Here is a 24,667-nt window from a genome sequence, read left to right as displayed (position 1 = left end):
TAGCTATCTCATTTTATTTTGTATTAAAGGATCTTTCACCTTTTGCAAAGTCACAGATTAGCTGTTAATTAATATGCATTACCACAGTCCATGGCTGATGTGCTTTAATCTCTACCCTTAGAATTTAAAATAAAAAACTTTTACTAAGATTTTCTGGTAACAGTCAGTCCTTAGGCTGAGAATTTTCAGCAAATGAATCCTTCCACGACTTAGAAAATATTAGTAATCTGGAAGACAAGGTAACATATGAAATAATCAAAGCCAATCCAGTGTACAACAAAAAAAAGATTTGTTCTAAAAGACAACAATGTCTTTTGTAATTATTTTAAGGAAAAGCAGATGAACTAAAAATAGCACAGCAACATTTTTAGTTCTGCGAAAATACATTTATGTATATTGGGACAAAACATGCATGTCACTAAAATAAATGACTGTAACTAATCAATCTTTAGCGTTATCAGATCTTAACTGCTGATAATGGATTTATCAGTGAGGTGTCGGCCTTTCTATCTGCCGAGGGAGTACAGCTGTGTACTGGTGGTTGCCATCTACCTCCTGCCTAGCGCAAATGCTAACCAGGAGCTAGCGGAACTCTACGAGATCATCAGCAAACTGCAAATGACATACCCCGAGGCATTTGTCATTATTGCTGGAGACTTCAAACATGCCAACTTGAAGTCAGTTCTCCCAAAATTCTTCCAGAATGTGAACTTTACTACTAGAGGGGGAAGCTGTCTGGACAATGTTTACATGAGCGCTCCTGACGCCTACAAGGCCCTACCCCACCCCCACCTCGGCTATTCAGACCATATCAGTGTGTTTATGGTTCCTGCATACAAGTCCCTGCTGAACCGCACTAAACCAGCCCGGAAGATCAACAGAGTGTGGCAGGTTGGTGCTCTTTCAGCTCTCTAAGACTGCTTCTAATTGACAGACTGGGACATTTTCAGGGAGGCTGCTATGGATGGTGACTGCATCAATCTGGAGTACACAGACTCTGTGATTGGCTACATCTCCAAATGCATAGAGGATGTTACTGTTACCAAGGATGTTACCCACAAGAGCCAACCAAAAGCCCTGGATGACGAGAGAAGTGCACAAGCTGCTCAAGATCAGAAATGCAGCCTTCAGATATGGAGACAAGGCCACCCTAAGGGGTGGCCAGAGCCAACCTTTCACGCTCTATAAGGAGAACTAAGTGGGCATAAGTGTAGAAGACTAACAAATACTTCAGCAGCACCAGAGACAAACGTCGTATGTGGCAGGGCGTTCAGACAATTACAAACTACAAGCTCAACCAACACAGCAGCGATGGTCATGCCTCCCTACCGGATGAGCTGAACAACTTCTTCGCATAGTTTGAGGCACAGAACAAGGAGCCTGCAAGAAAAGCAACACATCCCTCCACCGACCAGATACTCTGTCTCTTCATAACTGACGCGAAGAAGACTCTATTGAGAGCTAATTTACGCAAGGCTGCAGGACCTGACAACATACCAGGTCATGTGCTCAAAAAATGTGCCAGTCAACTCGATGGTGTCCTCACCGACATCTTCAACACATCTCTGAGCCAGTCGTCAGTCCCAGCACGCTTCAAATCGACCACCATCATACCAGTGCCGAAGAAGTCATCAGTGGTATGCTTGAATGACTACCGACCAGTTGCACTCATGCCAATCATCATGAAGTGCTTCGAAAGGTTAGTCATGTCACACATAAAGACTAATCTCCCTGCCTCCCTTGACCCTCTTCAGTTTGCATACCGCTCAAACAGGTCAACTGAGGATGCCATATGTTCTGCCCTTCACCTCTCCCTGACACATTTGGATAAAAAAGACACATATGTCAGGATGCTATTCACTTTAGCTCTGCCTTCGACACAATCATCCCTCAAAAGCTGGTTGTAAAACTGAGCAGGCTGGGCCTAAACACCACCCTCTGCAATTGGATACTGGACTTCTTGACAGAGAGGCCCCAGTCAGTTCGGATGGGCTGTAACACTTACAGCATCATCACACTGAGCACTGGAGCGCTGCAAGGCTGCATGCTTAGTCTACTGCTCTTCACCCTGCTGATTCACGACTGCACAGCCACGCACAGTACCAACCACATCATCAAGTTTGCAGATGATACGATGGTGCTGGGACTGATTAGCAGGGATGATGAAACAGCATACAGAGATGAGGTGGAACGAATGTCAGCATGGTGTGAAGACAACAATCTATCTCTTAATGTCGACAAGACAAAAGAGATAATCGTGGACTTCTGAAAATCACATCCTGCCCACATCCCACTCAGCATCAACGATTTAGATGTGGAGACTGTTAAGAGTACCAAGTTCCTCAGTGTGCACATAACTGAGGAACTTACGTGGATGTATAACACCTCATCACTAATCAAGAAAGCCCAGCAGAGACTACACTTCCTGAGGCGGCTGAAGCGAGCAAGCCTTCCCCTTTCCATCCTCACCATGTTCTACAGAGGCACCATTGAGTGTTCTGCCCAGCTGCATCACTGTCTGGTATGGCAACTGCAACATATCCGACCGCAAGCGCCTGCAAAGGATAGTGAAGACAGCAGAGAACATTATTAGGGTGCCTCTCCCTTCAATACAGGACATATTTTACAAATGCAGTCCCTCACATGGACTTTTCACACTTCTGCCATCCAAGATACTGCAGCATCAGAGCCAGATGTCTTAAACAACTATTATCACACACTGATAATTTGTATTATCTATATCTATTTATTTATCTATTATATTACATATGTATTGACTATATTTATGTATCTAGATTGCAAATACCATACATTGCATCAATGTTCATATTGCTGCTACTTCTTTGTCTTGTCGTTCCACAATGTCTTGTCTTGTTTGTGTTTTCATTTTAATTCTATTTTTAATTTATTATTTGCACTTCACGTTGTTACACTGTGGACCGTGAGCTTCGCAATTTGTATGTATTTATGTATTTATTTCTTTGATTTATTTACACATAGCCAGACTTGTCAGACAAGTCTTTGAAAGTGAATACTTGTTATTACTGTCTTTTTAGTTTACTTTTTAAAGACTTTTTTGAACTATATCATCGGTATATATTTTAGAAGTGTTTAAAAAAGCCAATAAATAAAAACGCTACACCTGTCATTCAGCACAAAATCTGCTTTCCCCCATTGAGATTAGCGTGTTGGGTACATTTATGTGGTTGAGATTCCTATAGTGATTAAAAAGTTCTGAGGTGGAAATGCCAAAGGAGTGAATGAGATCCAACAAGAATGCCAAAACCAGTGATTATATTAGGCTCTCATCTTCAGTTTTGCAAGACAGTCAGAGACAATGCCTAGTACTGGCAGAGTAGGGAGGTCATCCTTATTTTTAAAAACGGGGACACTTCTCGTAATCACTGTTAAAGTCTATGCGAGGGTATTGGAAAAGGGACTCCATCTGATAGTTTAATCTTAGATCTAAAAGAAGCAGTGTGGATTTCATCCTGACCAAATCTTTATCCTTGTTCAGGCATTAGAGTGGTCATATAAATATTCTATGGTGCTATACTAGTTTGGGGTTATGGAGACACTGTTCAGTGCCATTTGGTGATTATTTTTGCAAAGCAAAAGCTGCCTTCTTACATCTGGGATTAAGTCAAGACAAGTCCCTATGGGTGCTGGACTCCACCATGGGGGTGGTCTCATATCCTCTCCTAGGTATAATATTCATGGGACAGGATGCCAACAATACAGCAGAAATGTGGAAGGTATCCAGACTGGGAATGTAAGACTTTTACCTCTTCTGTTTGCAGCTGATGTTGTCCTACAGGCCACATAAGACTGTGATATTCGGTGTATACTGACATTTTTATTGGATAAGTGTAATGTGGTTGGGATGGGAATTAGCACATCCAAATGTAAAGTCATGGACCTCTCCCAAGTAAAGGATTTCAGGTACCTTAGGGCTATGTTCACAAGTGAGGGTGATCGCGAGGAAGACCAATCAGTTGGTGCAGGAGCACCAGTTTAATGAACATCATACTGGGCCACTATTGTGAAGCAAGAGTTAAGTCGGCTGATGAAGTTGTAAAGGAAAAAAAAAACAATCTTTATGTTCTGTATGAGAGCAATATAATTAGAATCTGTAATATAATAATGTAGACAATGACACCATTTGGTAGGATGTGCCTTTGTTTAATAACCTACAGCAATGGGAGTGTGGCAGCAATACAACATCTTTTTGACATAGAAATGTAGTTCATCTGTTTACCTAGTTTCAGTGTCTCTCTTTCATGGTTTTATAAATAACTGGGTGTTCTTAATGTCCCCAGTTAATAGGAAAGCTCTAGTTTGGTACAGTTAGGTAGGACCCTCCACAGCTAACTCAAGGGACCCCCACACTCTGTTGAAAGACAATGGACGGAGCCAACATAAAATGGGGTACAATAAGGGAGCTTCTTTATTTCCCAGTTGTTCTGCTTTCAAAACAAAGTTATAAAGCAGTTCTAAGTAAACACGTTTATTAGCAAAATTTAGTTATGCCTGTGTATAAAAAGAAATCAGATAAATTAAGAAATTGTAAAATAAACTGGAAAAAAGAGTTACAGTTTACAGTTAATGAAGTATAAACCTACTCTCTTCTCTTTCCATTATAGAAGTCAGAAAAACAGTAAATGTGTTTTGGAATTTGCAGATAGGATCTTAACTGTATGGGTGGAATATTCAGAGATGGTTTGTGGAAAATCAGGCAAGGTTGTTCCACCTACAGCTTAGCAAAGTAGAAATCAATGATCAAAGCAAGAGTATAAAAGTAACTGCAACCTTTGTGGTTAACCTAGTCATTGGGGAAAAGAACATAAAACAAGAATGTCAAGTTGCAAAAGATTTCAAAATGTGACAAAATAAAAACTGCTTATCAATAGGAGCAGTTGTTGGCAGTGACGGAGTGTCTAAATATGAAAACTGTGTATTCACTGTGTTATAACTATTTAGGTATCTAGGTGTCATAATTACAAAATGTCTAAGACTTATTCAAAGTAAATTGTAAATAGTCCTTTGGATCATCTTAATCCAATTTGAAAGTGTCAGATTTGTATGTAGATAAAATAAGAAATCATGGCAAATGATTTGTTTTAAGGCAAGAAATGCTCACACTGTGTCACTTAAATGAATAAAATAATCTCTTTGTATCAGTATGACACCTTCCTATTAAATACCAGGGATGCCACATCCCATCCCTCATTAAAGTATCGGGTACTGAACATAAATGACCATCAGAAACTTGTACACATCTATAATCTCATGGCATTTTTAAAAACAACTATGATCTAAAAATAACTTTTTACAGATTTTTTTTCATTAAATATGTGACTCAGTGACACCATAGAAGGATCAGAGTACACATCTTTTGTTAAAGGAAAGAACACAGGAGAATCCACACAACTAAAGCTGTTTGCATATTCTAGGTCACATGTCTCATGCAGCTTTTCACTGATGTTGAATACTGCGGTGAGTGGGTGGAGCATGTTTAAATGGTAGGTGGTTTGTGAGGGAGTTGGATAGAGTTTGGAAAAAGTTCTGATTTTGAGTGTATTGTGAGAAGCTAAAAGGGAGTCAAATAATAAGAAAGAAGGAACTCAGGAGTTACCATCAGTAATAACAAAACAAGATTACAGGAGCTCTGCAAGAAGTCCTGTCATGACAGAGCTTTGGTGAGTCCTGGCAATAGACAGCGACGTGTCAGATGATTCTTCTTATGACAGGGTTGTAAATGTGTTGCTAGAGCAGCGCAGCCGTATTTTTTTGCACAACAAAACTATAGCAAGAGCTACACCAAGTGTCTAGCGGCCAAACAACCAAAACAAAGAACAGAAAATGCTAAGAAGTAGTATAAATGGCAACAAGTGCTTTATATAAATTCAACATTACCACTGAAGTAGTTAGCATTTTGTGTGTAGTTTGAAATACAGTATAATCTACAGTTTAGAAAAAAATGAAATGAAAATAGTGCTTTGGCATTTTTTCAGAATTATTTAGGATGACGTTTAAGCAATGGATAATTACAAAAGATTTATAACTCTAAAATGATGTTCAGCCCTTTATTTAGGCTGGAAATGTATCATTCTTTTGTTGCAAGGTTAGATGTGAATCATGGTTCATTTATACTTACAACAGGTGGCATATAAATATGAAACTGTAAGAATAATGAAATCAATACTGTATAACTTAGCAATAGGTAATGTAGTTTATGTATTGTACATGTCACAAATTTTAAATCACAGGGGTGGGTAAGAAGATCAGGTACTGTTTTTGCATTATATATTACACTTCCTGGGTGGCACGGTGGCGCAGTGGGTAGCGCTGCTGCCTCACAGTTAGGAGACCCCGGCTCACTTCCCGGGTCCTCCATGCGTGGAGTTTGCAAGTTCTCCCGGTGTCTGCCTGGGTTTCCTCCGGGTACTCCAGTTTCCTCTCACAGTCCAAAGACATGCAGGTTAGGTGCATTGGCGCCCTGCCCGGGGTTTGTTTCCTGCCTTGTGCCCTGTGTTGGCTGGGATTGGCTCTGGCAGACCACAGTTACCCTGTAGTTAGGATATAGTGGGTTGGATAATGGATGGATTTTAATATCTTGAATATTTAGTTTGATAATGACCACATTTGCTTTGAAAATAGGTTAATTTTACAATGCTTTCAACAATGCTGATGTTGCCTTTTATTTCTAAACTACTGTGTGTTGGACAATTATTTTTGACACTGAAATTCAAACTATACTGAGTGTATTGCTTCTTTGTTGGTTTAAATATTTTGTGGAGAAAGAACATACTAATATTATATTCATAGTAATGGTGGCAATGCTAAATGTTAATTATTGTACATGAATTCTATCTGAAAAGTAACTAAAAATGTTGTTCTTAGTTAACCAGGTCCCTTCCTTTCAGATTACTGAAGAATAATGCATTTACAAGTAGTAAAGTCCAGGCATTTTAAATTGATAAAGAATTACAACCCATCTTTAGACAACTCAAACCAATATTTGGAAAAGCATTTCACATTCAAATTTTTACATAAGGAATATGAATCAGCTTTAGATAAAATTACTATTTTGTCCGTGTCAAATAGAGATCAATGATATACAATGATGTGTACTGAAAAGTTCTGCCCATTTGGAATACTACAAACCATATGAATGGACACTACATGTGCAAAATGCAATCAACAGCCTGCATCAGTTAACCATATGTTTTGGTATTCTCCCAAGTTCATACTTTATTTGGCAACTGTTTATTCCATATTTTCAAAAGCTTTTTAATTGCCACAGACTCTCTTCAATGTAATTTCAGATAGAACACTACTAAGAGTAAATTATACATACATTATGATATTTGGTTTTACTTCTAGCACCCTTTCTAACCTCAATGAGCTGAAAGAATCTTTCATGCCTAAAATGTTACAAGAGGTGGTATATTTAAAAATAGCAAAAAATTTAAATTACTCACCATGGAATGTCTCAATTGTTTTAGCATTTGATAACCATTTATCTAAATTTCTCACATTAACATATAATATTATTATTAATACTGATGATAATCAATAACTTTACATTCTCCAGTCCACTAATTAACTGGTTACTCTGATTTATTTTGGATGGGAGCAACACTTTGTCAACATGTTAATGGCAAAATATACACCTCATTTTATTGAAACTTAAATACAATACATACTATAAAATTTATATCCTACCTAAATTCTTCAGCAGGATATATCTTTAGACATTGCAATAACAAAACCTTATTTAAGAAACTGATACAGGTATATTATCAATTTTCAATAGGAAGAGATGCCAGCAGTTAAAAAAAATAATTAAAAAAAAAATTGTAAGAGATCTAAGACAGAGAGAGGCCAGCATGATCCAATTTTCAATGTTACTTCTTGGTGTAAAATGCATTCACTTTGTAAAGAATCAGAAGCCTATACGACTTGGAAAAACCCAGAATTGCTTCTCCTGTATATACTATCTATCAATATTTACAAATTGCCATAAACAAAGCTAAACAAATGAGTTCAAGGCAAAATCTAGTATTTGTGTAGGTGATATCCGGGGGCCGGAAGTACAACTGTTGATCACACCTTTAGAAATTAACCATGTTGTTCCACTGTGCATAAAATATGAAGTTTTCAATATACTGTATGGCACATGCAAGGTACTGAGCAGAAAGAGACTTACATATTTACAATATGCTTGCAAGTTCACAACACCTTTATTCAATAACCTCTCCCAAAAATCATTTCTCTCATCATATGTAAATTAAAACTTTGCTAAAAGCAACATATTTTAATTATACAATCTCTTTCCATTACTTGCAATAAGAATGTTTCTATAAAGTAACAATTACTAATAAACAAGGTCTGTCAAAATCATACCATTATTATAACAATAGGGCATGATTAGATATTCTGAGACATTGCTCATAACAAAACCTTACAATTAGATTATCAGGTAACGGACAAAACTCAAGTTTAGACAAACTACATTTTTCCTCAATTGCTTTAAGATATAATCTGTTTCAGTCCAATCTGTCTCATTTCAGGACCATGAAAAATATACACCTATAAGAAATGTTTTCAAATGCGAACCTCCTCTGAGCATGACCTTCATTTACAAATTACTGTACTACTACTTTCATTTTCTTATGGGGCAATATTATGATTACTATAAAATCCTAATCCATTAATAGCCCCTCTGTAAGTAATACTAAATAAAACACTACTGATTCATAGAGTCTGGTTCCCATAATCCTGAATTGGATTAAGATTGTAATCTGAAAGAAAAAGACTAAATATTAAACACAGCTCACCACTGCTCTCAATTTGTCCCCATTCCTTTCCAATTTAATTTAGTGTTTTTTTTCTTTCATTGCCTTACAAATTAGAAAAGAAAAAAAAAAACATGAAAAATGAAAAGAAAAAGTATGTATCTCTAGGATGTGTTTTAGAATATAGCTTCTGCATGAAATGAAAACTGCCATGGTTACATCTAAATACTACATATGTGCAATATATATTATACAGTAGCTCAACTGAATAAAAATATGGATATATTAAAATATCTATATCTATCTATATACACACTCACTGCACCCCCTCTTGGGGATCGAACCTCGGACGTCAGCGTCAGAGGCGAAGCCTCTTTACATTGCGCCACAGCGTGTGCTTCGTTTATTTGACAGCATGGGGAAATTACATTCATGGCATTCGTAGTCTGAATCACAATCTGATTGTATAGGTGGTTACCTACCAGGTAATGCTTCTGGTTGGTCTGCAAGTCAGGAGGTTCGATCCCCAAGAGGGGATGCAGTGAGTGTGTATGCCTGATGTGCCCAGAATTAGGGCGAAACACGTGTCACATACTCTTTGCATTATTTGACAATAAAACTATGCAACATTCTATGATCTGCTTCTCGCAACTGAAGAGGGCATCGTGGTGGATGTTTACCGACTTGCAGACCAACCACAAGTAACCACAAATAAATATTAAAAACTAAATATTGAATTCAAAGTTGGCTAAAACCTTTTAATTATCTCACACTCAGTTTTGTATAATTCTAATTCTGTCCTAGGCTAAATTATTTTTCAGGTTGACATCAAACAAATACTTATCTCGCTTTAAGCCAGTCTGAAAGATTGCCGGTTCAAGTTCTGTTATTGCCAGACGGGATCTTGGTCCTTTGGACAATGGCTGAATCTGCCAGCAAGTCTAATAAAATACTTTTTTGGGAAAATGGAACATTGCTGCTCTTCCTAATAGTTGTTGTAGTCAATAAAATTCTAACCACTTTTCAAATTCAGTCACATAATGTACATACAAATCTCTAACATGAAATATTTTATTGGCACAGCCCTAATCAGTAGGACGCTCATCACACTGTAAAATATTCCAATTTCAGTTTAACAAGCGTCATGCAGTATTGCTTTAATTTAAAACAGCCTACCTAATACATTTCAAAGGGCGAATTAGAAAAGAAACCTTGTATTCAGAAAAATGCACTTTTTTCAATTAAAGACTGACAGTATAAAACTTACTTGGGGCACATTGCTGTTGACCCATTCTGAATCTGGAACAATTTCATCCCACATAATAAGACATCTTGCAAATGTCTAAAAGAAGAATAATCAAACAAAATAAACTTATAATAAGCTTAATCTCCCACAATGAGTTTGTAATATACACAAAGAAAAAAATTCATTGCCTTTGAATTGCAAATGTAAAATGAAACAGAAAAGAATGTACAACAGACTTTTAACCTCACACATTTAACAGTAAGGAATTTTTGCAGACACCACTTGGATGCAAAAAGTTTCAGAATAAAATATTATGACATGTTTTTTGCACAGGCAATGTGTTTTTATTAGAATATTCATGACAACAAATATTTTTATGGTCTTAAACATTAAAGTAGAATGGTCATCTTCTGACTGTAATGGACAGAATACAATCTCAACATTGCCTCTTTATTCTGTACCTAGGGATATTTTGCTTTGAACCCTTTTGTTATAGTATTAATTTTAGAATTATCAATACTTCTAAAAAACTATTTACTTGAACCCTTTAATTCATACATTTACAAACACATAACCCATTATATCATGGTCATGGAGGCTGAAACCTATCCTATCAAAATGAAGAACAAAGTGAAACTGAATCCAGGACGGACTCCATTCCATCACAGTACACAGGCATAACCTGACAATCATTCATGGTAGGCCTGTTCAAAATTGTCAATTAACATTGCTAGCGCATATTTGGAAAACCCCACACTAACACAATGAGAAAATGACAACTTTTAACAGTAAATAGACTGGAATTCTAACTTCTGTGCCATAGTGTCTTCCAGTTTCTGCAACATGATATACATTAATACAACAAGTACCCTGAGGAGAAGAAATTCCGGCTTAATGAAATCCAACAGGAACAAAGTGTCTGGTGCACGTAGCCATTCAGCAATCGACCTGCATTGTAAGAGAAAAAGATTAAGAAAATGTTAAAGTAACAATTTGAGAATATGGCTGAATTAGATATAAACTCATACTATTCAGCATTTTAAGTGTCCTACTAAAATTCTTACAGGGCATGCTACTCAAATTTTAAATAAACAATATGCTATTATAAAATGACAAATTCAAGTACATCATAAAAACCTGCAACAAGGGGCAAGATCACTGGTAAGTATATACACTATTGCAAAAAAACAAAGGTGGAAATATATCTGAAATGAAAGTAACAGAGAATGAAAACTGAAAATCTATGCTTAAAGTAAGCTTAAATGTATTATATTTACCTTTATGAATGTAGATTTAAAGATATAAATTAAACATATACTGTACCCAAAAAAATGTCAAAGTAACAGCTAAAAAATGGTGTTAATATTTAGCCTGAAACACAAAGTAGGTAAAAATTTTAGTCTGGTGTATTGGTTAAGGCTTTGGACTTCAAATGTCGAAGTTGTGGGTTTGAATTCTTTATGACCAAATACAAATCACTTCATCTGCCTGTCCTCCATTTGGGGGAAAAAAATGTAACAATCTGTATCTCTGAAAAGATGCAAGTTCCCATAGATAAAGATATCAGCCAAGAAATAATAAGAAATAACTGAAGTGTAAAAATAATTAACGTTAAAAAAAAAAACACAAACATTTCAGAGATATTTTTAAAGTTAATTTACATGTAATAACTAATTGCCACTAATTCCTTAGCAACATTTACAGTCATTTTCAGATGTACGTAAGCCAACTGTAATAATTCCCACAACACACTAGCAGATCTCATAAAAGATTGTGAACATTTTAAGTAACCAATATCTACCAACAAATTAACAATGAGTTTTCCCTGTGAGCAAACAAACACAACAAAGCACTGATACATGGACAACAAGCGATTCCCCCATGTAGCTTCAGGAGCACAGAAGGGAGGTTAGAGGAATGATAACACCTGAGTGTTGCATCAAAAAGCCAACGAGAGTCAAATATTGGTTTGTGTTACTCCATAATGGCAGTTAAAATGTGTGTACTGGTGATCCAAAACAGATCCACAAACATCTTGATTTCAATGACCTGTACACTTTGTGACTGACTAATTGCCAAATGGTCAGTGCCTGTCTGTATATATAATAATACAAAGTTGACTGATTCCCTCACTCACAAAATCGCTATTTCCTGTTTTGCTAAAAAAGCTTACATTTGTCAGGATACTACATCTAAGGAATTAAGTATCAACTAAGAAAGAACATTTTGATATAATAATGATAAGGGGTAAAAATTGTACATATAGAAAACCACCATGGTTATGACTATAGTCAGTTATGCATAACAGATCTATTATGAAAGCTATTTAATAAATATTACCTTCCCCACACCCAATCTGGTCTGAAACCTTGTGGAAAATGTCTACATGGCGACTACAGCTTCCATTAGCCAGTGCTCTGCTTCAGATGATTTCACCAGAACTCAAAGGGCAAATAAGTTGTTTTGCATATAATTGCCTACTGCAATGTTACATTTGACATAATCTACAAAGCGAGATTTGGGTGAATGGACAGTGGCAGTGTAAGGCACTTGATCACACATGCACTTCATTTTACTGTGTCTGCCATAGGTGACAATAAATTTGAGAATTAACTGATCACACTACATTTTTTAACAGAACAAAGCCTTGTGTTTTTTAAAACGCCAACACTGCTGTCCACCACCATATTGTCATTAGATTTGCAATACTAATCAATAATCACTGCTTTTTGAAGTTTAAAAAAAAAGAGAGAATAAAAAAAATAACACACAGCAAATTAACCGATGAAACCATGCCACAACTGAACAGTATGAATCAAGATTTTTTCTAAAGCTGCATTCTCAGAATGTGATAAGAGAATGGAAGGTGCTTTTGAACGAGTAAAAGTAGCTTATTTTTTTTTTCGGTAGATTTATTCAAATCCTCTGCATACTGAGGCAGTACTAATTTTAGGCTTTGATGTTAATGGAAAGACAAGATTTTTTTTTTTTTTAGCAGTTTTTAGCTTTAAATATTATTATATTACATTCTGAGGCGCCGCCGCGAGTGGCAGCCTTTCCAGCAGCTCCGTGTACAACTTTATTTTTCTACCTTTTTCTCTATTTTACTGAACACTCCACTTCACTTTCTTTTATGTGGACTCGTTTCCTGGACACATTTTACTACTTGGACATGGATTTTTACACGCCGAGACTCGTCTATTCAAGTAATCAACATCAAGAACTGAGAAGAAATGCCCGCGCCGGTGTGGTTCCGTATTTACCTGACAAGCTAAGAAGGCAGTATCGTGGCAGCAAAGCGGGAGCTAAGCTAAAACCCAAGCGACTAGCGAAAAAGTGGTGCTACAAACCTTCGGTGCCTTCTGTGATCCTGGTAAATGTGAACTCACTACCAAATAAGATCGACGAACTGGCTGCGCTGGTGAAAAATGTCAGGACCTACAGAGAATGCAGTTGGTTGCGTTTCTGTGAAACGTGGCAAACAACTAACATCCCAGATGCTAACGTGGAGCTACCCGGGTTTAGCACAGTTAGAGCGGACAGAGACACAAGTACCAGCGTGAAGTGGAACAGAGGAGGACTCGCTCTCTATGTGAATACAAGGTGGTATAACTCTGGACATGTAAACATTAAAATCTCTACTTGTTAAAGGGACATCAAACTGATGGCCATAAATCTGTGTCCCTATTACTTGCCCAGAGAGTTTGGACATGTCGTTATTGTTTACATCACATCCCTCCTCGGGCGGACATTGAGAGAGCGGGTGACATCATCCATTCGTCTGTTGCTAAACTACAAACACAGCACCCAGAGGCGCTTGTGCTAACCTCAGGAGATTTTTAACCATGTGACGCTGGACAAAACATTACCTGCCTTCTCCCAGTATGTGGATTGTAACACCCGAGGAAATAGGACTACTGTATTGACCTACTGTATGCAAACGTTAAAGGTGCATACAGCGCCACCCCGCTGCCTGCGCTTGGGAAAGCAGATCATAACCTGGTTCTGCTTCAGCCTCACTACAAACCAAGAGTGAGGGAGCTACCTACAACCTTACGCTCATTCAGGAAGTGGTCCCCTGAGGCAGAGCAGGCTCTGAGAGACTGCTTTGGAACTACGGCCTGGGATATCCTGCAGGGATCTTATAATGAGAACACTGAGGAGGTTGTTGACTGCACTATTGACTACATCAAATTCTGTATGGACATTGTAGTTACAGTAAGAACAGTACGCTGCTATGCTTACAACAAGCCATGGATTACAAGTGACATCAAGGGCCTTTTGAACTAGAAGAAAAGGGTTTTTAAAGGCGGTGATCAGCATGAGCTCAAGCTCATGCAGGAGGAACTCCAAGTCCAGCTCAGGGCGGCGAAGGAGCAGTATAGGAGAACGCTGGAGCAGAAGTTGCAGAATAACAGCATGAAGGAAGTGTGGGATGGGATGAAGATAATCAATGGCTGCAGCTCGAAGCAGGGTGCCACCATCGAGAGAGACGTTGAGAGAGCAAACCAGATGAACAACTTCTTCAACGGGTTGGACCACCCTAACCCACTCTCACCTCAGAGTACTGTGCCCTCCACCCATCCTTCTGCTGATACCAGCATAGGAGAGACATCCCCACCCACAATTACAGCAGCTCAGATAAGCAGAGAGCTGAGGATTCTTAGTGCCAGCAAAGCAGTGGGTCCAGATGGAGTATCACCACGACTGCTGAAGGCCTGTGCGCTGGAGCTGGGGAGTCCCCTACAGCGCATCTTCAACCTGAGCCTGGAACAGGGGAGAGTCCCGAGGCTTTGGAAAACATCTTGCAACACCCCAGTCCCAAAGGTATCACGTCCTAGTGAGCTGAATGACTTCCGGCCTGTCGCTCTATCACATGTGATGAAGTCCATGGAGCGGCTGCTGCTTCACCACCTGAGGCCACAGGTCTGCCATGCCCTTGATCCTCTGCAGTTCGCATACCAGAAGGTGGGAGCGGAGGATGCCATCATCTATATGCTACACCGATCCCTCTCCCACTTGGACAGAGGCAGTTGTGCTGTAAGAATTATGTTTCTGGACTTCTCTAGCCCCTTCAACACCATCCAACCTCTGCTCCTTAGGGACAAGCTGACAGAGATGGTAATAGAATAATACCTGGTGGCATGGATTGTGGACTATTTTACAGACAGATCTCAATATGTGCGTCTCGGGAACTGCAGGTCTGGCATTGTGGTCAGCAACACAGGAGTACCACAGAGGACTTTACTTTCTCCGGTCCTGTTCAGCCTTTATACATCGGACTTCCAATACAACTCGGAGTCCTGCCACATGCAAAAGTTCGCTGACGACACTGCTGTTGTGGGCTCCATAAGGAGTGGGCAGGAGGAGGAGTATAGGAACCTAATCAAGGACTTTGTTAAATGGTGCAACGCAAACCATCTACACCTGAACACCAGCAAAACCAAGGAGCTGGTGGTGGAATTTAGGAGGCCCAGGCCCCTCATGGACCCCGTGATCATCAGAGGTGACTGGGTGCAGACCTATAAATACCTGGGAGTGCAGTTGGATGATAAATTGGACTGGACTGCCAATACTGATGCTCTGTGTAAGAAAGGACAGAGCCAACTATACTTCCTTAGAAGACTGGTGTCCTTCAACATCTGCAATAAGATGCTGCATCTTAAACATTAACATTATACAAAGTTATTGTCTGTTACACCTGCATTTTTTATCACTCTTTAATTTAATATTGTTCTTTATATATGCTGCTGCTGGAGTATGTGAATTTCCCCTTGGGATTAATAAAGTATCTATCTATCTATCAACTTTATGTCACCATTGTAACATTACCGAATACCCTAATTTAATAAGAGTTCTACAGCAATCTCTTTCATACCAATACCACTAAGGACAGTTTTGTATCATGTTCAGTAGTAAGCAGTTCAAGTGAATCACTATTAGCTCCTGGTAAGAAAAAAAAAAAAATTAAATAAATAAATAAATAAATAAATAAATAAAACACAAACATTGCATACAGAAACATACTTTGTTACACTGTTCTGATACACCCACTTAATCAACAACACAATAACTGAGGCCCACTGATTTCCAGGGCAAACCCGGGTAACATAGCTAGTGATATAAAATAGTTTTTTCAATGGCTTATTATTTTTCAGAAGACTGGATAGGTGGCATGGTGAAATACTGGTTAGCCTAGCTGCCTCATACTTTCATAGTCCTGGGTTTGCATTCTGGCCTAGACATTACCTGTAAGGAGATTACAAATTATCCCCATGTCTGTGTTGTGCCTTTCTCCAACATCTCAAAGACAAGAATGGGAATCTTAATTGATCCAGTATTAGTTAAAGTCACCATGTGTGCAAGTGTGCCCTGAGGAGAGCAGTTTCTGCTTCCTTGAACTGGATAAACAAATAAAACAATGAATGGATGCATAGATTTTTAAAATTCTCTCTTTTGTCGCTTAACTTTGTGCAGTTATTTATATGGTTTACTTAATTGCTCACTTTTGTATTAAGCAGAGTGAGAATAATACACCATGATTTAATTGATTTTTTTAATTGATTTTTAAGCATCATAAGACCACTTTTGGAAGAAAAACAGGTTAACCGACATGATTCTTGCTGAGTTTATGGCACACACACACACACACACACACATACACACATATATATATATATATATATATATATATATATATATATATATATATATATATATATATATATATATATATATATATATATATATATATATATATATATATATATATATATATATACATATATATATATATACATATATATATATAAACAAGGTTGTCTGGTAATGGACTACAAAGACTGATGTATTAGTAGAAGCACTTGTTCTGGAGTCAATTATCTCTGTGAAAGTAGCAGCAATAAAATCACTACCCATAGTATAACAAATATCTCAAAAATACTGTACACATGCATTAATTCGAGAACAAAAGGGAAAAATTACATGATAATAAAAGTTTAAAACTATGGCACAGAATAAGAAAGAACAATTTTTAAGAATGACAAACTTCTCTTTGTAAAAATAATAAGAAACAGTAAATGTTCCTCCACATTTTCCTCTCTTGGAATACACTACATATCACATGGAGTATAAGTCTTTGGAATTCTACCTTGTAGCCCATACTATACAAATCATAGAATGTCTTACGATTTATAAATATATATCTTACAACTTCTTTCTACAAAAAAAGCCTGATTCATGCAGAGAAACTTCTACTAAATTTAAAATCAAAAGCATATTAATTATAAACAACACCATAAAACAAGACAAAAGTAGTTAAGGGAATGAAGTAGTGACATTAAAAAGAAAATAACATCCCTGGCCTAAATGACTCATTTTGAATTTGAAACAATACTTAATTTTTATAAAACTTTATTTTTAAATTAAATTGGGCTTACTGGTAAATCAACCTGGAACATGTTTTCTATCATTGAATAATGAATCTACTACGTATTTATCATAGTTCCACTGAAGCTTTGTACTACACATTTTAGGCAGATGCAAAAATACCTACTGTAAATATATGGAGATATAAAAAGTCTAAATAAATGACAAAAGAAATCTGTGAATCTGTGCAATTTTCTTGAATAACTGCTTCGATTTAAAGTTGTGTTCTTAAAAGCATCATGTCGGCTTGTATTCTCATATGACTTTTTGTTTTAATAGTAATAAAAAAAATGAATTCTTAATTTAAAAGTAGAAAATATGCAGCAACTGGGATGATAGAAAGTCAGTCAATCAGTCATTAGCCAACCCGCTATATCCTAACAGAGGGACACGGGGGTCTGCTGAGGTTTATTTTAACAATTAAAAGAAAAGAACTGATTGTACAATGGTTGAATAAAACATTCAGCAATGACTAAGGACGAAATTCATGATTTTAATATTGTGTTTGCTAGTTCTGATCACCAAGTTTGAAGGTAATTATTCCATTACTGGGTTTGAACAAAACTTTAAAATTGTAAGTAAGAAAATCAAAATTTCTCAAAAGAAAATATAAAACGTAAAGGACCCATACTAATTGAATTTCTCCATAATAGACCAAGTATCATGTGTAACTAATTTATGTAGCATAATCAACTAAAGCTCAAGATTAGTGTCTTTCAGCAAATTTTGCTGCATTCGATAGATAGATAGATAGATAGATAGATAGATAGATAGATAGATAGATAGATAGATAGATAGATACTTTATTAATCCCAAGGGGAAATTCACATACTCCAGCAGCAGCATACTTATAAATGACAATATTAAAGAGTGATAAAAATGCAGGTAAAACAGACAATGTTAACATTTACCCCCTAGGTGGAAGAAGAGTTGCATGGTGTGGGGGAGGAACAATCTCCTCAGTCTGTCAGTGGAGAAGGACAGTGACAGCAGTCTGTCGCTGAAGCTGCTCCTCTGTCTGGAGATGATACTGTTGAGTGGATGCAGTGGATTCTCCATGATTGACAGGATCCTGCTCAGCGCCCGTCGCTCTACCACAGATGTCAAACTGTCCAGCTCCGTGCCTACAATACAGCCTGCCTTCCTCACCAGTTTGTCCAGGCATGAGGCGTCTTTCTTTATGCTGCCTCCCCAGCACACCACCGCGTAGAAGAGGGCACTCGCCACAACCGTCTGATAGAACATCTGCAGCATCTTATTGCAGATGTTGAAGGACGCCAGTCTTCTAAGGAAGTACAGTCGGCTCTGTCCTTTCTTGCACAGAGCATCAGTATTGGCAGTCAAGTCCAATTTATCATCCAGCTGCAATCCCAGGTATTTATATGTCTGTACCCTCTGCACACAGTCATAATCATGGGGTCCAGGAGGGGCCTGGGTATCCTAAAATCCACCACCAGCTCCTGGGTTTTGCTGGTGTTCAGGTGTAAGTGGTTTGAGTCGCACCATTTAACAAAGTCCTTGATTAGGTTCCTATACTACAACTCCTGTCCACTCCTGATGCAGCCCAAGACAGCAGTGTTATCAGCGAACTTCGAGTTGTATTGGAAGTCAATGCAATACCCCACAGAGTTGCAACAGCCAACATTGGATGAAAGCATCCTCCGAGTATATAATGCTGATCATTTGCACTATAGACTGGTTACGAAGGTTCCACATCTCCCACAGAGTTCTTTCTTCTTTTGATCTCACCGAGGCATGGTCGTGCAGTGGTCGGCAATATGAAGAGCACACAGTTGCGCTCACAGTATCGCTAGTCTACTGGCTGATACATCGCAGATTTGAATACTGGGAGAAACTCATGGTTGGCAGAGAAAACTCATGCAGATACAAACAGAACATGCAGGCTTCATGGAAACCAAAGATGCTAAAGCAGCTGGTGAACTACTATAGCATCAGTATTCATACCAGTTTTTTTTACATTTTCCATAAAAGCAAATATTGTAAAATGGAAAGCCATAAAGGCACATTAATACTGTCTACAGTAGATTAACTCAATTTAAGGGGCTTATCACGTAAGTAAATAAGGCAGGTTCTCAAATTTTGTTTTTATGAAACATATACATCATTAATGAGTTAACTGTACTTGATGGCAGATGTGCAGGTCAAGCTTCGGGTTCCACGTCAATGTAAGAGAAGGAGGTGCGTGCCCCATTACATTCATAGGGCAGAAAGAAATGAAAGACAGAATGTAAACAAACTTTGATAGAGTCTGATGCAACCCTAAAAAACAAAGGAGACTCTGTGAAATGATAATAATGAGCTGTTGCCGGGCTGTTTTCTAAAAAGCACACAAAGCAATAGTTTCTCATGTATATCTACATAAAATGGCCTACATATTTCTTTTGACTGTTGACTATGATTTTGGCATTTCCTCTTTGTTTTGATTAAATATACGTTTGAGCATCTTCACCTGTGTTCTTTTTTCTTTAGTCTCAGTGAGGCATGGTGGAGTAGTGGTTGGCACTGCTGCTGCACGGTTCAAGTCACCTTTTTAGCCACAATAATCGGTCTAGTATAGTTGGCAGACGTTTACCTTGACTTCATGGATACTTTAAAGATGATTGCACCATTATAATTCAGTCAAATCTACTTCAGTTAGTCCATACCCATTGATTTCAACGCATTTTGCCAAGTTCGGCAATATTCGTGAACACTTCCGTGATTTCTACTAACTCGAGGTGAAGAGAACACCACAGAATTCGCTCATCATTACTTAAGATATATCAATTTTTTATGAATATTTTTCTTAATTTGGAGTTTTACAATGGTAAAATTTTTTTTTTCAATAATACAAAAATAAGGCAAATGTTATAAACATTAAAAATATACCTGTTATTTGTTTTCAGATAGATCAAAGCCAAAGCCAAAGTTGCACCAGGACAAGTAACATCTGTGTTAATAGTGTCGCCTTCCTGTTAAAAAAATACATTTAAATATAAAAGAAAAATATAAAGTGCCCACGCACACAATTTACAATCAAATATAATAAAACAGGTCAAAAACATTGGAACTTTAGAAACAGGAAACAGTACTAACAGAAGAATCTGCATTTATTTATTTACTAGCGGTGTTACTGAAGCTTCTTACTCTTGAACATGCTAAACACAATTGTCTTTGAGTAAAACATTCCAGAATTACATCAATTACTAATTTTGTCTGCTTTTCCTAGTGACTTGGCTTTTGTTGATGGTCATTGCAAAAAAAAAAAAAAAGTTTTAGAGGAAAGTGTATTCTTTTGAAATGAAACAGGTAATCAGTAGGAACAGTGTGAAATTTGAATATATATTATTATCATTATTAGAGGATTATGCTATTAACTCAAGTATACTGTTGCTTTTTGTGTTGTACTGTATGTAGCCCTCTTTAAAGTGGGCAGATGTGAATGCACTCGAGTATAGTATTTCTTTTTGTGTTGCATGTAGCCCCCCTTTAAAGTGGGCAAATGTGAATGTATATATTAAGAGCTGGTACTCTTTATGTTAATACATCAGTGTAACACATAGAGAGGGGAGTATGGACAATTTAAGTAAAAATTAGAAAGCCACTGCCTAAGACCAATGTTTCTGCCTTAACAAGGATTCTGGGAATTGATTTAACACTATGACTGAGGGGCTGGAGATTGACAGAGTAAAACAGATAAACAACATGAGAACCACATCTATGGGTGCCAGTAGTCAACAGCAAAAACAGAGCTTGCTAACCACTGTGCTTTGCATCTTCCTTGAACTTTGCCAAACTTTCTCTTTCCATTTCACAACGTGATCATGTCTTTTTTTCCTGTCCAGGACACCACCTCCTTATCTTCACTTATCCATCCACCCAACTGGTTAGTAGTGCTATCCACATGGAATCATGTCTTCTGTAACCTTCAGCTGCTTAAAGCACAATCTCAGTGAAGAGTGTGCACGTTAGTATGATATTAATAAATATCAACAACTTAAAAAACAATACAAAAACAAAACTGTAGACTAATTTTCTTTGTTGTCTATAACATCACCAAATTTTAATCAAATGTGTCATGTCAAAGCATTTTTGAGATTCTGGGGCATTTAATTTTTCAATGGGGGGTTACTCCTAAACACTGATATATCTAATTGTCCTTTCTTAGTGAATACCGACTGACCTAGATGTACCATTCTACCACATTTCAGCTCTTTTAAATAAATGGGAAATATTGAATGGTCAGTAATTGAGTGAGTCAGTCAAGATTTTAAAACCTGAGTAATTATATTATACAAAATGAATGTGTCTGTAAAAGTAAGTGGTATTAGAACAAGTCATTAATATAAAAAAATTCTTACAGCGTTTGATATTATTTACATTTATTTACAGATGAAAGCTAACACTTCCAAAAAATACATTTCCATTTAACATATTGCGACTGTGGGGGTCAGCTCCATGCTCCCTCTTCGCTTTTGGGAGCCTCTTTAACACGATACCATCACTACCGTAACCGAGATGAGCATGGCAGATGAGTACAAAACACACCTGAAGCAAGGGGAAGGTGCAAAATGTTCAGTGCTTTTATTAAAACAAAATCCAGTGTTCCTAAAGTGAAGTGCTCTAATATTAATAAATAATCCATAAAAATTTCCAAGTATTACCAGAGGTTAAAAAATGCAAACAAATAAACAATCCAATAAAATCCAGGCTAAAATGCAGGCAGATAATTTCTTTAAATTCACATCCCAGTGCTTCACTTTTAAAATCAATGCCTCTCTGGCTTATCCTACTCAGACCTCTCAAAATGGAGAGACATGCACCAACAGGCGCATACATCGTCCACATCTAGCCAGTGTCCCTGCTGCCTGATCTATGGCATTCCATTTCATTTAGGAAGGCGGCTTCCCTGCGCTAACCGAAACCGATGTACATACTTATTTCGATGGTATGACGCCACTGTCGGCCGCCATATTGAACCCATCCCAACGCCTCCCATGTTGTTGGCGGCCTGCCTATATAAGGCCGTCCGTTGCTCCAGTCTCTACATTCCCTTCCTTGCTTCGCCATGGGATTCACGTCTCCCTGCTGATAACTACAGCCTTTTAATTTAATCCACGGCTTCTCCGCTGTTTCATTGTTCATTTATTATGATTATAGTTATTGTTTATGTATTTTAGACTTACTTTACATTGTTCAGGGATCCATTTCCTTTATCATTCCAACCGTACCCCCATTAACATGTCTATTGAGGTGATCACCATCAATCAAAGAACTGTCACTTACTGAGTGGTTTCCATGCCCAGAGATGGCACCTGCCTTTCCCATTCTCTGTGTTACATATTGCACGGCCATATCAGGCTCACTCTTGACATCCGGAGGAACATTGTGTCTTATGTATTGAATGACTGGGACAGGTTCAAGGTGTGGACTGATGACAGTACAGGAGATAATTATACTACACAGGAGCACTATAAGAGTGAAATGCTTAAGCCCTTCACCTATGGTTCTGCATGTGAGTTGATGGCTGCCGCTGAATTGTTCGGTTGTCGCTTTCAAGTGTACCGAAATGGCCTAATATTTTACACCACAACCGCCAATGCCTCTTAAACATCTTAGATTGACAGGTTACAATTTCAGTAGTGGACACTTTGATGTTTATAAATGTTTAAACTCTCAAAAGCTGGATGTGAAGTTATCGATGAAACCGGTTGTATACTTACAACGCTTGACAGATGCCGAATGTCTCTTCAACACAAGTCCTACAAATACCGTCATAATTGAAACAAACCATGAAATTCAAACCGAATATGACAGCAGCAATCCAAGCTGTGAGATTTGAAACAAGATTACTGTTCACATGGCCAACTGTACGTTGCATGCTCAAGAGTAAGCTCAGCGCACAGCTTGGTCATATTACAACCGGAGGGCCGAACTCACAATGTGGTATACAAAAAGATCCTTAACAAATAATTATTGGTATATTTTCCCTCAGTTTAAAAATTTTTAATTATCTTCTTAATAAAAATTTTAAGGCGGTACTCCACCGCTGCGAAGCGCGGGTATTTTGCTAGTCTATATTAATAAAAGGCAAAGCCCTCACTGACTCACTCACTCATCACTAATTCTCCAACTTCCCGTGTAGGTAGAAGGCTGAAATTTGACAGGCTCATTCCTTACAGCTTACTTACAAAAGTTGGGCAGGTTTCATTTCGAAATTCTACGAGTAATGGTCATAACTGGAACCTATTTTTCTCCATATGCAGAGTTGGGTGTTGTATCATCACGCCTCCCACGTAATCACGTGAACTGACTGTGAACGCAGTATATAGAAAACAAGGAAGAGCTCCAAAGAGCGCTGAGAAAAAACGCATACAAGTTTATTCAGAAGTGCAGCAACTGCGGAGACAAAGCACTGTGTAAACTGGAAGTTTAAATGAAGTTTATAGACACGCTACTGCTGCCGTTTGTCATGCCTTCGTCGAATACTTTATTTGCGAGATACAAGTTTAATTAGAAGACACGAGGTATAAACGACACTTTGGATCACTTTGTAACGGACTTACAATTGCTGTAGCGAGAAACTTTTAAGTGCTGGGTCTTAGCTAACATTAATTAAAGCCATGGACATCGCAACATCACACAAGAGAGCAGCTCACGTGAACTGACTGAACGCAGTACGAGTGATCACTTCCATGCATCAAACCTGCTCAAGAAATGCATTACACAATTGACAAGGCAGGAAAAGGATATGCTCCGAGCTGAGCTACACAGCTAACGCGGTCTTGCGGAAGCAACTTCGTCACGCTGCCACCAAATACTTACAGAAAAATCCACAAGTTAATACACACGCTGTCTCTAGAGTTTCTCCACACTCAATGTATTCCTCGCATCCCCGTTATACCCTCTGATCTCCCATTTCAATTCAAATGCCTCCAATTTCCAGCATGGCTCTGCTTCGCGATGACAAGTAATAAGTCTCAGGGACAGAACCTACAAAAGGTTGCCATTGATTTCAGGGAAGATTGCTTTTCTCCTGGACAACTATAAGTTGCATTCTCAAGAGTGAGCTCACGCAGCTTCGTCATATTACAACTGGAGTGCTGAACTGACAACGAGCTATATAAAGAGAACTATACCAATCGTAATAAACGAACAATAAAACAGCGGAGAACCCGTGGATTAAATAAAA

General features: G+C 37.8%; 1 protein-coding gene across 2 annotated transcripts in view; it reads right to left on the bottom strand.

Annotated features, from left to right (window-relative positions):
• anapc1 (anaphase promoting complex subunit 1) overlaps nt 1–24,667 on the bottom strand; it is a 260,906-nt gene that overhangs the window by 58,069 nt on the left and 178,170 nt on the right. For both annotated transcript variants that reach the window (XM_039748373.1, XM_039748374.1), the window contains exons 32-34: nt 20,365–20,447; nt 10,917–10,995; nt 10,069–10,143 (exon numbers count right to left, since the gene is read on the bottom strand). In XM_039748373.1, coding sequence (XP_039604307.1) covers nt 10,069–10,143; nt 10,917–10,995; nt 20,365–20,447 — 237 coding nt within the window. The remainder of the gene's footprint in view (nt 1–10,068; nt 10,144–10,916; nt 10,996–20,364; nt 20,448–24,667) is intronic.

This window comes from Polypterus senegalus, chromosome 3, assembly GCF_016835505.1.
Source record: "Polypterus senegalus isolate Bchr_013 chromosome 3, ASM1683550v1, whole genome shotgun sequence".
In the NCBI taxonomy this organism is placed as follows: Eukaryota; Metazoa; Chordata; class Cladistia; order Polypteriformes; family Polypteridae; genus Polypterus; species Polypterus senegalus.
The sequence above is the reverse complement of the archived record's forward strand: the minus strand, read 5'-3'. Positions and strand labels throughout refer to the sequence as shown.